Genomic DNA, 14,853 nt, shown 5'->3' with positions numbered 1-14,853 from the left:
GGCCCCACCAGTAGGCGGAGCTTTAGGATGGATGGGCCAATCCGGCCTCATTCCTTCGTTGGCTGCCTGCCGGACAGGCGGGTTTGGCTCCCGTCTGTCCGGCCAACTACCAAAGGTACGGGGAAGGGGGGTGGGGGGGGGCGTGGGGGTCGCCAGGGGGGTCGCGGGTCGGCTGGGGGGGCGGTCGGAGGGTCTTGGGGGGGGCGGTCGTTGGGGGGGGGGGGGGTTTGCGTCGAGGGCAGGAGGGCCTGGGATCCCTCCTGCCCGTAATGTAGTGCGGGGTGGGGTTAGGGGGTCGCCGTGGCCAGGAGGGTTTGGGCTCCCTTCTGGCCCAACTACCAAAGGTACGGGGAAGGGGGGTGGGGGGGTCGTGGGGGTCGCCAGGGTGGTCGCGGGTCGGCTGGGGGGGCGGTCGTTGGGGGGAGGGGGGTTTGCGTCGAGGGCAGGAGGGCCTGGGATCCCTCCTGCCCGTAATGTAGTGCGGGGTGGGGTTAGGGGGTCGCCGTGGCCAGGAGGATTTGGGCTCCCTCCTGGCCCGATATTGTTGGGGAATCGGCGGTCCTTCGGGGGGAGGGATCAGGCTTTCAGGATGGGGACAGACCTTCAAGGGGGGACAGTGCACGGAAGTCAGGGGGGGTGAACGGAGAGTCGGGACAGCGCACGGAAAGTCGGGGCAGTGCACGAAAGTCAGGGGGGGTGAACGGAGAGTCGGGACAGCGCACGGAGAGGCGGGGCAGTGCACGGAAGTCAGGGGGGTGAACGGAGAGTCGGGCAGCATGCGCGGTATAATCGTGAGCGCGTTATACCAAAGTTTTTGTGCTTATCATCGTGATTTCTGCGCGCTATACACGTGTGCGCGTTTTATACGGGTGCGTGTTATTTGCGTGAAAATACGGTACCTAAGTAAGGATGCACTAATGCCACTTTTTTTTTTTTTTTTAACTACAGTTTGATAAAAAGACCCCTAATACACTGTTTCATATGCGTTAACATTCTTTAGTAACAGGCTTCATAATTTTCTATTTCTTTATGTGTATCACTTTAGCACTTGGCCACATTCTCATTTACTACTTTTAAAAATTATAGTTTAGCTTTCAGAACTAACTACAACTCATCCAAAATATCAACATTGACACCATATTTTAGGAAATGAGATTGCAACCAGGTATAAGTAAGCAACAATAACAAACTTGTCAAATGAATTCAATTTAAATGAATTATTTATTAAAAAGACGAGAAAATAAAATATTAGTTTGGTTTCTGCCAGAATAATGCTCCTCAAATTAAAACCTTTTTAAAGAAAATTGTTATTTAATATTGAGTGACTTAATTACAGCCAGCTGAAGCATTTCACTTCAGAGAATCCCAGAACAAATACTCAACATGGCAAAATGATGATGCATGTTTACTCATGTAAAACAGTAGAATTTTAAAAAAATATTTCTTTGGTGAAACATGAGCATATATTGATATGAAATAAAACAAAGAATCTAAACAAAATAGCCAGTACTAAACAAAGAAAATACATTCTGTTGTCTCTGGTTACAATTTCACTAAGGGCTCCTTTTACTAAGCTGCGTTAGGGCATTAACGCACGGAATAGCGCACACTACAATGCCACATGCGCTAGACGATAATGCCAGCATTGAGCTGGCATTAGTTCTAGCCGCGTAGCACGGGGTTAGCACGCGCTAATCTGCGTGCGCTAAAAATGCTAGCACACCTTAGTAAAAGGAGCCCTAAGTGCCCAGGAGACCTCTTATTGGTGAATTAACATATTTAAAAATACAGTAATAGGTAATCATAAAAACCTGATGCACACATGAACATATCTCAATTTCCTATCTCATTTTTGCTTTTTTATTTTATAATAAATTTCTAAGTTTAAACTTTTTTTTTTTTTACTGAGTCATTTCAGAAATACATAATAAACATGTAAATTAATTTATCAATAAGTTAAGCAGTGCATCACAAATACATTATAAATGTGTAATACAGGCACTTGACAGTAGAATGTGCAAGGTATAACCTTTACTAATCACAGTATAAGGCAGTCTAATTTACAACCAGTGTATACATTCACTAAGGAATTACAGATTTGGTAAAACCAGCAATGCAACATATTTAAAAGTTTTTGAATGTGAAATATAGGCACTACTATACTCTTATAGAAATTGTGGAAAAATCAACTATTCTAAACTAGTAAAACCAGAATAAAAGTGCAAATGTTTTTTAAGAATTTGGATAAAAGAACATACATGTACAATACTGAGCAGATCCAATTTGGTTTAAACACAAAGGGCCTGATTCTCTAAAAGTGCGTCCCGATTTTAGGCAGCTGTAGGCGTCCTACAGCTGTCTAATCAGCCAATTGGGATGCACGTTTTTTAAAAAAAATACTCCCCAGGCAGGCCGCCTATATTGAAGGCGAGGCCCGCAAGACACCTAGGCCCTGATTCTGAATAGGACGCCCGGGAGAGGCGTCCTATTCAGAATCGGCCTAAACTAAACCCCAATTCTGTAACCGGCGTCCATGTTACAGACGCGGGTTAGAGAAACGGGTTAGATTAGACACGGCCCGCTACACTTATCGCGGCAAGGGATCTCTCTGCCGCTATAAGCATAGCGGGCCGCGGCCCCCTGACCAGGAGGGTGCCCAAACCCTCTGCCCGAAGACGCACCCCCCCCAACACTAACGACCACCCCCCGACACTACTGACCGCCCCCCCCCCCGACATTACCGATCCCCCCCGCCCCCGACAATATCGATAGCTGGCAGGAGGGTGCCCAATCCCTCCTGCCCGAAGACGCACCCCCCCGGCGCTAACCCCCCCCAAACCTCCACTCCACCAAACCTGTTCTTAGATGGGTCTTGCACGTCTTGAGCCGGCAGGCACGCCTCGTCGAAATGAAGCGGGCCCACCCCTTCCCTGCCCATCCCGCTGAAGCCAAACAGACCTTAGATTAAGTGGGGATGGGCGGACCCGCTATGCCTAAGGCCTGATTGGTACAGGCTTCTAGAGCCTGGGCCAATCAGGCCTTAGGCTTCGGCGGGATGGGCCGGGAAGGGGCGGGCCCGCTTCATTTCGACGAGGCGTGCCTGCCGGCTCAAGACGTGCAAGACCCATCTAAGAACAGGTTTGGTGGAGTGGAGGTTTGGGGGGGTTAGCGCCGGGGGGGGGTGCATCTTCGGGCAGGAGGGATTGGGCACCCTCCTGCCAGCTATCGATATTGTCGGGGGGGGATCGGTAATGTCGGGGGGGGGGGCGGTCAGTAGTGTCGGGGGGGGCGGTCGTTAGTGTCGGGGGGGGGTGTCTTCGGGCAGAGAGTTTGGGCCCCCTCCTGGTCAGGGGACCGCGGCCCGCTATACTTATAGCGGCAGAGAGATTCCTTGCCGTGATAAGTATAGCGGCCACGTCTACTTACAATGTAGGCCAGCATTTTGCTGGCCTACATTTTAAGCTTCTCCTCTACTAGGGAGATGCGTAGGGCCGCCTAGGTTCAGCCTAAGGCCTGCCTAAGGCCCTTAGACGAGCTTAGGCATCTTGCGGGTCTCCCTAGGCTCCCGGAGGTGCCTTCAGGCTTGCCTAGGGAGCATTTTTTTTTTTAAAACGTGCATCCCGATTGGCTGATTAGACAGCTGTAGGACGCCTAAAATCGGGATGCACTTTAGAGAATCAGGGCCAAAATGTAAATCATGAAGTCTGACACTCTTGTTTTAAGATCATTCACATTAGCCATTATTATTCTAGTTCCTCCCAGTTCTCAGTAAGGTTACTTTTACTCCGCCTTCGAATACTAACTAATTTGCCAGCTGATTTGATACTCCATCTCGAACTGTTTCCTGAGCTGGCTAGGTTTGTGTACTTTGTAGAACCTTTTGTTTCATCTTCCCAGCATGACCATTCTGTATTACAGGTAGGTGCTTCAATGGTAATCTGTGGTGGCTCCCAACCTTCAATTTCATCTGGTTTCTTGGACTGAATGCTCTGTTTTATTGCTAAGCTGTCCCAAAAGCCTTCTTTCAAAAAAGACTTCTTGTCTGTTTTCATATCTTCTTTTGATTTGAGGTTAGTCCTAAAAAAAGAAATATATATATATATATATATTAAATTCTAGACTTATGTGTTAACAAATTTGTATAAAAAGGGAATTCCAGATCTAAACTGTATTTTTAATCTAATTTTTTTTAGGGAAACTATCCTTATGAGATTTTCATGTGTGTTTGTCCCTCCAGTCTCCTTCTTCTTGGTGATCACATTTCTTCCCTAACATCACTATAATTAACTGGTGGAAGATATTACTCTCGTGCTTTGCAAGATTATTGGTTTCTTTTTGCTTTGAGAGATCTGGATACCTATATTATCTTCTTCCTCCACAATGGTTAGGATACTCATACATGAATGAGCACACAATTGCTGGCTCTGCTGTAGCAGTCAGTTCTCCATGCCAATACATCTCACTATATTAGGTGTCCTACCCATCAGATTCAATGTTCATCAGGGTGTTCCTTCTATTACTATTTGTGGTACTTTTAGAACCCTATAATCTTGATGGCCCTGGAAATTCATTTGGGTATATTCTTCCATAGTCCTCTAGTGGCCATCATCTTCCCCTCCCCCCCCCCCCAAATTTTTTTGTGTAAGAGCTAGAGGTATCCTACCTCTAATCACTACCAAGTTTCAGTATGACAGATGGGTTGTCATTACCCAGCAGGAATGTTCAATGCAAATGTGAAGACTAGTTCTTTAGATGGACAACACTCCCTATTATTGGCTGAACCTGAAACTCAACAAAGGCAATGATGGAGGAATGTTATTCTTTTTCAACTTCCCAGGAGGCTCAGGAGAAAAGAAAATGAGCGTATCCCCCAGTTTCAAAAATTTACTATCTACCGGAAGGGAAGAAGAAAATAGCTGAAGACCAATAAGCTCCAGAAATGGACACGTTGAATTTAACAAATATTTTGGAGACTTCAGATTCTGAGCAGATGAGAGTTGCTACACTTTTTGTCCAGTTAGCTCTGGACTCGGACAGAGACTGGCTTTTGAAAATTTTCTTTAAGTATAAAGATAAATTATTCCTAGATCAGAAAGTTATAATGTATCCAGATGTTTCCCGAGTTACCCAAAAAAAGAGAAAACATTTTCTCCTTTTGAGATCTCAGATCTTAAAACTTGGGGGTACTTTTATACTGAGGTATCCATGTAAATGCTTTGTTAAGTTTCAAGGAGTTAATATATTTTCTTAGAGTCATCACAGCTTTCAAGGTTTATAATGGGTAAAGATTTGATTTCTGCAAGTACCCCCGCTAAATCCCAGGAGGAAGGCTCAAAAATTTAGTACTAGGTTAGCAATCAGATACGCTATTTAGTTTCCTTATGAAGATTTGATAATAATTCATGATTTTCTGACTTTTTAAAGCTATCTCCCTCATATATTGTGGACTAACTGGAAAAATTTTTTCCCCTTTTTTTTCTTTGTAGAGATTTAAGACATTGCTTATTTGAAATGATGTTGATGAACATATAAATAATTGAAATGAATAAAAATAAAATGAGCTATGGAACCAAGCACCCCTTCTGTGATGGAACTTCTCAGGCAAGTTCCCAGTCAGTAGAAAGGGTCCTCATGAAAAAAAAGAGGGAAAAAACAGGGATCCAATTCCTCATTGCTCCTACACTGATATTTTATAACATTGGTATCCTTTGGTGGGAGAGCAAGAGAGGTGTGAGGGAGTCCTTACAGTTTCCTAGGTTTTCTGATAAGAAGTTTCTGATTGCCTAGGTTCTTCAGTGATGAAGGGGAGAGTCTAAATCTAAGATCTCTGGCTAAAGGAAAAAATTTCATCCTATATATCCTGTGAAACAAAAGATTGTGAGCAAACATCAGACTAGTCAAGTATTGATTAAATTTAATTAGTTAGAGTGCTCAGCAAAAATAACAAATTTAACACTGATTACCTGCAATAAGTTTAATGTTGCTTATAAACTGATATTCCTATCAGCAATGCAAAAGGTTAATTATAGGTTTCCAGCTCCTCCTCCTTCTCCCCAGTCTCTGCTCCCTCTTCAGTTCATACCAACGCTGGTGACAGACCTATAAAGGAAAACAGGAGAAGGAAGGGTACTGGGAACTCCCAGAAACCATGACCAATCTGGTGCTAAACGAACTATTGTTCCTGTGTGATGAGCTATCCAGCGTATCATCGAACCTATCATGGGCCATTAATTTATTGTCGATTAATAACTGGGAGAAAGACCATAAGTTGTTGGATTGCCAAGCTTTGACAAAAGAGGAGAGATTAACCAATTTGAAATTGTTGTTCCACCATATAAGAATGTCATAGGAGTTCGAAATTTAACATTTTATAGAAGAAATGAATGAGAATAGATGTAGACTTCAGGATTTTCTATATGGTTCGTGGTAGGTGAAATTGTCCATGAATGGAAGAAGTTTTAAAGGATATGGGAAGACGAAAGAGGTTTCTAGGTTAAGCCATCTGGGTTTATCAGTAGTATCCAGAGTAAACCAGTATAAGGTCTGTGACAGTCGGAAAGCAGTATGATCATCCTTGAAGTTAGGGATTCCCAATCCTCCTCTAGCTTTAGAGCAGAGAAAGGGCGGGACCGCCGGAAGAGGAAGCAGCGTAGACGCAGGGCTAAGAGAAGGGGCAGGACCGCCGGCAGAGGAAGCAGCAGGACGACGGTAGGCAGCTTCTACATGATGGGGGGGGCTGTTGGGGTGCGAGCGGTCCTTCGGGGTGGGGGGGTGGGTGCGTGTTCGAGCGCGAGCGGTTCTTCGATATACAGTTTATTACACGGACACCTGATACAGTATATCACCCCTGATCTGGTACTGACTGTGAGTCATCAGGGGTGATATACTGTATCAGGTGCCCGTGTAATAAACTGTATATCGGCCAGACGAGCCGGATGATAAAGACCCGTATAACGGAGCATCTCAGTAATATCCGATGTGCCCGAGTAACCGCCCCCCTTGTAGCCCATTGGTTACAGGAATGTCACGAAGTAGATTCGTTACGTTATACAGTTTTAATACACATAACAGAATATCAGGGTAATATTAGTAAATTACTACATTACAAGGAACAACGCTTCATATTTAACTGGAAAACATCTACAGCCACAGGTTTAAACATGGAAGTAGAATGGACTGCTCTGTAAATGTTTTACTTCCGGTTCAGAGGGAGACATTCCGGTCAGGGTAATAGGTAATTGGATACGATATATAAAAGTGGGGACGAGCAGAGAGAGGCGTTGGTATTGCTTGTCCTCCTCATGAGAAAGAGCTGATTAACAGGTATGAAAGAATATATGAAATATTTAATTATATAAAATAAATGTTTGAGTTTATGATGTATTAGATTAGAGTACGTGAGTTTTAAAAGCATTTAGTAATTTACTTTTTGTATTGCTTTTAAGCTCCTAGTACCCCTCCTGTCGAAGATATTCTCGAAACTCGAGTTGGGGGGTAAATGTAACCCGAAGGAGTTTAAAGCACAGCACTACAGCACTTTTTGCACTAGTTCACTTTTACTCAGTGGTTATAAACAAAATTCAATTCAATGAGAGACTATAAATGAACGTTTTAGTCTAGTGATAGAAGATTGATAGAATGATTAAGAAGAGGATGAAGTTCTTTGAATAACCACTGTAGTTTGTTACTCACGCACAAATGATCACATGGATGAAGCACTTTATGAATGTATGAAAGAAAAAGAAAAATATTTTATGTGTAAATATATTTATTTAACAAGAATGGAAAAGCAGCATACAGTGAATCAAAACTTTTCCCTCCATACCATCACAGTTCCCAATCCCCCCCATCCCCCCCTCCCACCCCACCCAGGCAGCAGCAACTAGAACCAATATAAGAAATAAACAATAAACATCTCAAGCATCCCAGAGTTGTCTACGAACATAGGAAGTAAAGGTCAAACTAAAAGAATACCAACATTGACGGAAAAGTCTACCTGTCTTGGCTGACATGTCCACAATGTCTCTGCGCTCCAGCAACATTTGCTGCAGCATTAATGCTCTCCACTGTTGAATAGTCGAGGGTTGAGAAGAAAGCCACTGCAACAGAACACACTTCCTCCCCAGCAGGATGGTCCTCTTGATAAAGGCCGAACAGCCCGGCTTGGGCGGGTGGAAACGAATCTGTAGAGTAATGAGGAAACTCGGGTGGAGTCTCCAGGAGCACCCCCATAGCTGGGCCACAGCAGATACCAATTGCAACCAAAAGGCAGACACCATTGGGCAGGTCCAAAACATATGTCCAAAAGATGCCATGGGTTGTTCGCATTTACCACAGCCGTGCTCCGCACTAATCCCCATCACATGAGCTCTCTTGGGGGGATAGAAAGCTCGCAAGAGAAATTTATAATGGCGTTCCCACTCCTTGGAAGATAGGCGGAGGGCATTCCCCAAGCAAAGTCCCCTTCGAATCATGTCGGCTGTGATAGGCACCTGCAAATCCATCGTCCATTTCCTGGCCAAGGTCGGAAAATCAAGATCTCCCAAGCAGTCCAGAAGCAACCCATGATACAATTTCAGGGGTATCAGGTCCTGTGCTGTCAGTCCAAGAACTTCGTGTAGTTTAGTGTAGTTCTCCTCACACAGCACCGCCGGTGTCAGGTTCCGCAAATAATGCTGTAATTGTCTGTATGCAAACCAATCAGCTGCGGTGAAGTGGAACTGTGTGGTTAGGTCTGTGAAGGAGAGAGGAAGTCCCGTGTGTTGTATGGCCTGTGAGATGTACTGTAGTCCCACTGAAGTCCATCGGCGAAACGGTCCAGAATCCAAGCCAGGTGTAAAATCACCATTGCCAGCAATGGGCAAGTAAGACGTCACCCTGGAATTGATCTTCAACAGTCTGCATAGGGATTTCCAAGCCCTGCGCATGGCCGGCAGAAGTGGATGAGAGCGAAGCTGTGGCAAATCCGGCAAGTGGAGAGCATGTAATAAATAACTGAAATGGTAGGGTTGAAAGCAATAACATTCTATCTCCGGTAGAGAAAAATATTTAGTATCACAAAACCAATCATGGATATGTCTGAGCTGGCAAGCAAGGTTAAATCTGGAAACACTTAGGAGACCCAACCCCCCTTTCCTACGAGGTAACATCAACTTAAATAGAGAAATCCTAGCCCGCTTCCCCTGCCAGAGATATGCAGTAAGGTGGGAGTTGTGTTGAGATACGTGAGCGGGGGAAAGCATGACGGGGAGCATCTGTAATACATAAAGCCATTGGGGCAGGATCATCATGTTGTAGAGGGCAATACGGCCCGAAAGGGACAAGGGAAATCGCCTCCAGTTAGATAGAGTAGACTCCGTGCGACGGAGCAGAGGCAAGATGTTCGCAGTGTACAGCCTATCCAGGTCCCGAGGTATAACCACCCCCAAGTAACGCAAGGAAGAAGAAGCCCATTGTAATGGAAATTCCCCTAGCCAATCCTGACGTACCGCCTCTGTGGTTGGTAATGCCAGGGATTTCTGCTTGTTAAGGGTCAAGCCAGAGTAAAGGTGAAATTCGTCAAGGATGTCCAACGCACGAGATAAGGATCGGTGAGGGTCCCCCAGAGTGAGTAAAAGGTCATCCGCAAATGCCAACACCCGCAGCTGGGCAGAACCCTCAGACAACCCTACAATCACATCATCTCTCTGGAGAGTGCGCAACAAGGGGTCCAAATACAACAAGAAAAGCAGCGGAGAGAGCGGACATCCCTGTCGTGTCCCCCTACCCACGAGGAAACCATTGGAGCGCACCCCATTAACTATTATCGAGGCCGTGGGATCTGTGTAGAGCGGTCGGAGCAATGCCAAGTAACTGTCCGGAAGTCCGATATGCTGTAACACCTGAAATAGATACTGCCACTGAACCTTGTCAAAGGCCTTTGCCGCGTCCAATCCAACTAGCAAACCCGGACATTGGGTATGTTGTGCCCGCGAGAACGCCATCAACACTCTCCGAACATTCAAAACCGAGTGCCGCTCCCGGACAAAACCCACCTGCTCAGGCACTATGATGGAAGGCAACAAAGGTGCCAACCTATCTGCCAGCACTCGAGCTAAAATTTTTATGTCAACGTTCAGGAGCGAAATCGGCCGGTATGATTCGATCTCGGTGGGCGGTTTAGATGGCTTTGGAATCAAGGTGATGAGAGCGTCATTCGCATAGCAGGGAAAGGCACCGCAGTCACGAACTGCCGAATAATAATTCAGCAGGGGCTCCCCCAGGACCGATGATAAGATCTTATAGAACTCCGGAGAATAGCCATCCGGTCCCGGAGCCGTGCAAGTCTTCAACGTTTGTATTGCTCGCAATACTTCTTGTGTGTGTAAGGGCCTATCTAATCGAGATTTCTGAGCTGGCGATAATTTAGGCATCCCCGCATCCTCTAAGTAATCACACACATCGGGGCCCATATAGGGACCCGGGGAAGCATAAAAGGCCTCAAAATAATTTTTAAAGCAATCTGCAATTGCCTCTGCCGAGGTCAATATGTTCCCCGAGGTATCTCGGATCATAGGGATATATCTAGAACCCGACCAGCTCTTAGTTACAGATGCAAGCAATTTCCACGTCTTGTTGCCGTGCTTATAGAATCGAAACTTTCTATAAAACAACAGTTTTTTTGTGCGTTCATGGATAAGGGTATTCAACTCAGCCAAGACCGTTTTATACATGTCATTAGCGGCCACCGACGGGGAATTCAACAAGTCACGTTTCAACTGCTGCGAATGACGCTCAAGTTGTACTATGCGATGTGCAATTCGTCTGGTCCTAGAGACAACGTAAGCTATAATATCACCACGCAACACCGCTTTAGCAGCATCCCAAAATAGAATAGGTTGTTCTATGTGTTGCGCGTTGAAAGAGCAATAATCCTCCCATTTATGCATTAGAAATTCCCGAAAATGAAGGTCTTCATGCAAGTACGCAGGAAATCTCCAACCCATCCCCGAGCTCACAGGGCCCCCCACTGCAATATCAAGCCAGATCATATGGTGATCTGACACCTCAAGGGGGCCAATGGTAGCCTCCGAGACTCGAGCAAACAGCGTCTCAGATAAAAGCGTATAATCAATCCTGGAGAAAGAACCGTGGGCTCTGGACTGGTGAGTGTAATCTCTCTCCGTGGGGTGAAGCAACCGCCAAGGATCCACCAGTCCCAGAGCCCGACAGAGATAAGGGATTCCCCTGGTCTGCCTCCCAGACGGTGTCCCTGAACCTCCAGAGCGATCCACGCCCGGGTCCATCACCTGATTTAAATCACCCACTACTATCAGGGGACAATCCGAGTCTTTCACACAAATATTAACCAGGTTTTGAAAAAAGGAATGTTGATATTTGTTAGGGCCATATCCCACCAAAAGCCGAAAGGGCCCCCCAGGTCCAACCACCCTCACCAAAAGGTAACGACCCTGCGAATCACGCCTCAGAACCTGGACTGTACACTGCAGGCCCTTCCTAAATAGAATCGCCACCCCCGCCCTTTTTCCAGGGGAAGAGGCGTAGTGCAGGTCTCCAACCCAACCCCGACGCAATTTCTGGTGTTCTACATCTGTAAGTCTAGTCTCTTGCAGACAGGCTATGTCTGCCGAGTGATGTTTCAGTTGAGACAGAATTTTTGTGCGCTTGGCAGGGGAAGTGATGCCCGATACATTCCAGGAAAGTATACGCAACTTCCGGTCACCCATCAGGGGTCAACACCAGACTCACCACAGCCAGCAAAGAATTCAGTAAACGGAGTCCTAGGGCGCCCAGCCCCACCCCAAGACTCACACACACACGCCATGCATACTTTCTCACCAATCTGAAAGAAAAATGACCCACGACAACCCTGAACAAGAAAAACAAAATAAACTAATAACATTGTTGCTGCCACCCAGGACCCCCCCTCACCCCAAATCCCCCCCACAGCCCCAATCTTCCCCCACATGTGGGAGCTAGGAGGTCACCAGAGATGCCCCATCCAGGGCCGCCCCGCCCCGCCCCATCAGAATGTGCGCCCCTGAGGGCCCCAAAAAACACGGTCCCCCTTCTAATTAACCAAAACTAGGAAATGTCACAAACAAACCACATTGCAAGGTTAATGTCAGTTCGATCAGTCTGTTCCCGGATCTGGGTTACCAAGAAGCTTGATGAATGCAGCTGCCTCATCCGGTGAATGAAAGGATTTCCAGATCCCATTTCGCTGGATCCTCAATATAGCTGGGTAGTTGAATTGAAATCTTTGCTTGAGCTCCGATAGCTGTGCACACAGTGGATAAAAAGGTTTCCTCCTCTCCTGCAGGGCCGTGGAGTAATCTTGGCTAATGCGAATCGGTGAGCCATCATATTTCAAAGTGTCTTTCTTGGTTCGGTACTGTTGTAGTATTTCCACTTTGTGTCTGAAGTTCAGGAGCTTTAATATGACCACACGTGGTCTGGCTTCCAGGCCAGGGCGAGGGCCCAAACGATGCGCTCTTTCAATGCGCACAGGCCCCGCAGCAGAAGAAATCGGGAGCTCCTCTCGCAGCCACCCCTCCAGCAATTCCGGCAGTGAGCGATCCGAGAGCGTTTCCGGGACACCCATCAGGCGCAGGTTCGAGCGACGGGACCGGTTCTCCAGGTCGTCCAGCTTGTCAGCTTGGGCTCAAACCTGCGCCTGCAATGCAAGGAGGTCAGTACTCTGGGTGTTACCTGCGTCCTCCAGGGAGGAAACCCGCTGCTCCAGCTCTGTTGTACGAGCCGACGCTGTTTCCAGCAGCGTCTCGATATTGGCTATCTGCGCCGTCAACACCTCCAATTTCGGTCCCAAGACCTGGGCAAGGGCCTCCTTTATGTCGCCCAACGCGGCTTCTGTAAGGCTCGATACCGCCGCCGCGGGGCTCGCCGCCATTTTGGTGTCACCAGGCCGCACCCGATCTCGGTCTTTGCGTGCCGATTTTGCCTGCATTAGATCCCGGGATCGTGTCAAATACTTGTCCATGCACCAGCGCTTGCCCAATCTGTGGCGTACACGCAACGAGGGGGGTTCAATTGTCTGTTTTCGGCGATAATTCGGCAGGGCAGCCCCGGAGCGAGCGAGGAGACGTCCTCACGCGCTCATGACACCACGTGACCTCAAGAAAAATATTTTAAAGAAAATGAATAAAGCTGAGATTTTATATATTTATTGATTATTCCATCCAGCTATTTTGATAATATCTCCCACATTTTTGAGATACAATTAAAATAGGAACATGTGCTCGGGAGCTGGTTAGGATTCAAACCTATGACCTTTGGAGGGGGGTTCCGGCAGGAGGAGTTGGGCATCCTCCTGCCAGTGATGGGACAGGCGGCCGCTATACATATCCCTTGCCGCGATAAGTGTAGTGGCCTGTGTCTAATCTAACTCGATTCTCTAACAGGCGTCTGTAACATGGACGCCGGTTACAGAATCGGGGTTTAGTGTAGGCCCGATTCTGTATAGGACACTTCTCCCGGGCGTCCTATACAGAATCAGGGCCTAAGTGTCATTGAAAAGACATTGAGCAATAGAAATACCTCTGAACGTATACCCAATAGATTTATCATAACTGTGGCAACTATTGCTCTCACGCAAAACTATTTCTGTTTTTTGGATAAGTTTTACTTACAAATCAGGGGAACAGCCATGGGAGCCTCTATGGCTCCCGATATTAAGAACATAAGAATTTGCCTCCGCCAGGTCAGACCAGAGGTCCATCCCACCCAGCGGTTCGCTCCCGCGGCAGCCCTCCAGGTCTATCACCTGTGCTGTGGTCCCTGACTATTCCTATAACCTACCTCAACTCCTATCTGTACCCCTCAATCCCCTTATCGTCTAGGAACCTATCCAAACCTTCTTTGAAGCCCTGTAACGTGCTCTGTCCTATCACGGCCTCTGGAAGTGCGTTCCACATGTCCACCACCCTCTGGGTAAAAAAGAACTTCCTAGCGTTTGTTCTAAACCTGCCCCCTTTTAATTTCTCCGAGTGCCCCCTTGTACTTGTGGTTCCCCACAGTGTGAAGAATCTGTCCCTGTCTACCTTTTCTATGCCCTTCAGGATTTTGAAGGTTTCTATCATGTCTCCTCTAAGTCTCCGCTTTTCCAGGGAGAATAGCCCCAGCTTTTCCAACCTGTCCGCATATGAGAAGTTTTCCATACCCTTTATCAGTTTAGTCGCTCTTCTCTGGACTCCCTCAAGTACTGCCATGTCCTTCTTGAGGTATGGCGACCAGTACTGGACACAGTACTCCAAATGCGGGCACACCATTGCACAATACAGTGGCATGATGACTTCCTTCGTCCTGGCCGTGATACCTTTCTTAATGATACCCAACATTTGGTTTGCTTTCCTTGAGGCCATCGCGCATTGGGCCGATGCTTTCAATGTTGTGTCTACCATCACTCCTAGGTCTCTTTCAATGTTACTTACCCCTAGCAGTGATCCCCCCATTTTGTAGCTGAACATCGGGTTCTTTTTCCCTACATGCATGACCTTGCATTTCTCTATGTTAAAGCTCATTTGCCCACTCTTCCAGTATTGTTAGGTCCCTTTGCAGGTCATCGCAGTCTTCCGCGGTTCTAACCCTGCTGCAAAGTTTGGTGTCATCCGCAAATTTTATAACCTCACATTTAGTTCCCACCTCCAGATCATTAATAAATATATTGAACAGGAGCGGTCCCAGCACCGACCCCTACGGAACTCCGCTCGTGATCCATAGCCAGTCTGAGTAGTGGCCCTTTACTCCAACCCTCTGTTTTCTGCCTGCCAGCCAGTTTTTGATCCATCGGTGGACATCCCCGTGCACCCCGTGGTTCCACAACTTCTTAAGCAG

At 46.8% G+C, this 14,853-nt stretch overlaps 1 protein-coding gene across 4 annotated transcripts in view; it reads right to left on the bottom strand.

Moving 5' to 3' along the window:
* Positions 1–3,568: 3,568 nt before the first annotated feature.
* Positions 3,569–14,853, bottom strand: part of TDRP (testis development related protein) — a 100,061-nt gene continuing 88,776 nt past the window's right edge. For all 4 annotated transcript variants that reach the window (XM_033938955.1, XM_033938953.1, XM_033938956.1 and 1 more), the window contains exon 5: positions 3,569–4,077. In XM_033938955.1, the coding sequence (XP_033794846.1) occupies positions 3,744–4,077 (334 nt within the window). In that variant the 3' untranslated portion in view covers positions 3,569–3,743. The remainder of the gene's footprint in view (positions 4,078–14,853) is intronic.

Source organism: Geotrypetes seraphini, chromosome 3, assembly GCF_902459505.1.
Source record: "Geotrypetes seraphini chromosome 3, aGeoSer1.1, whole genome shotgun sequence".
Classification (NCBI taxonomy): domain Eukaryota; kingdom Metazoa; phylum Chordata; class Amphibia; order Gymnophiona; family Dermophiidae; genus Geotrypetes; species Geotrypetes seraphini.
Note: the sequence above shows the minus strand (reverse complement) of the source record. Positions and strands in the feature narration are given on the sequence as shown.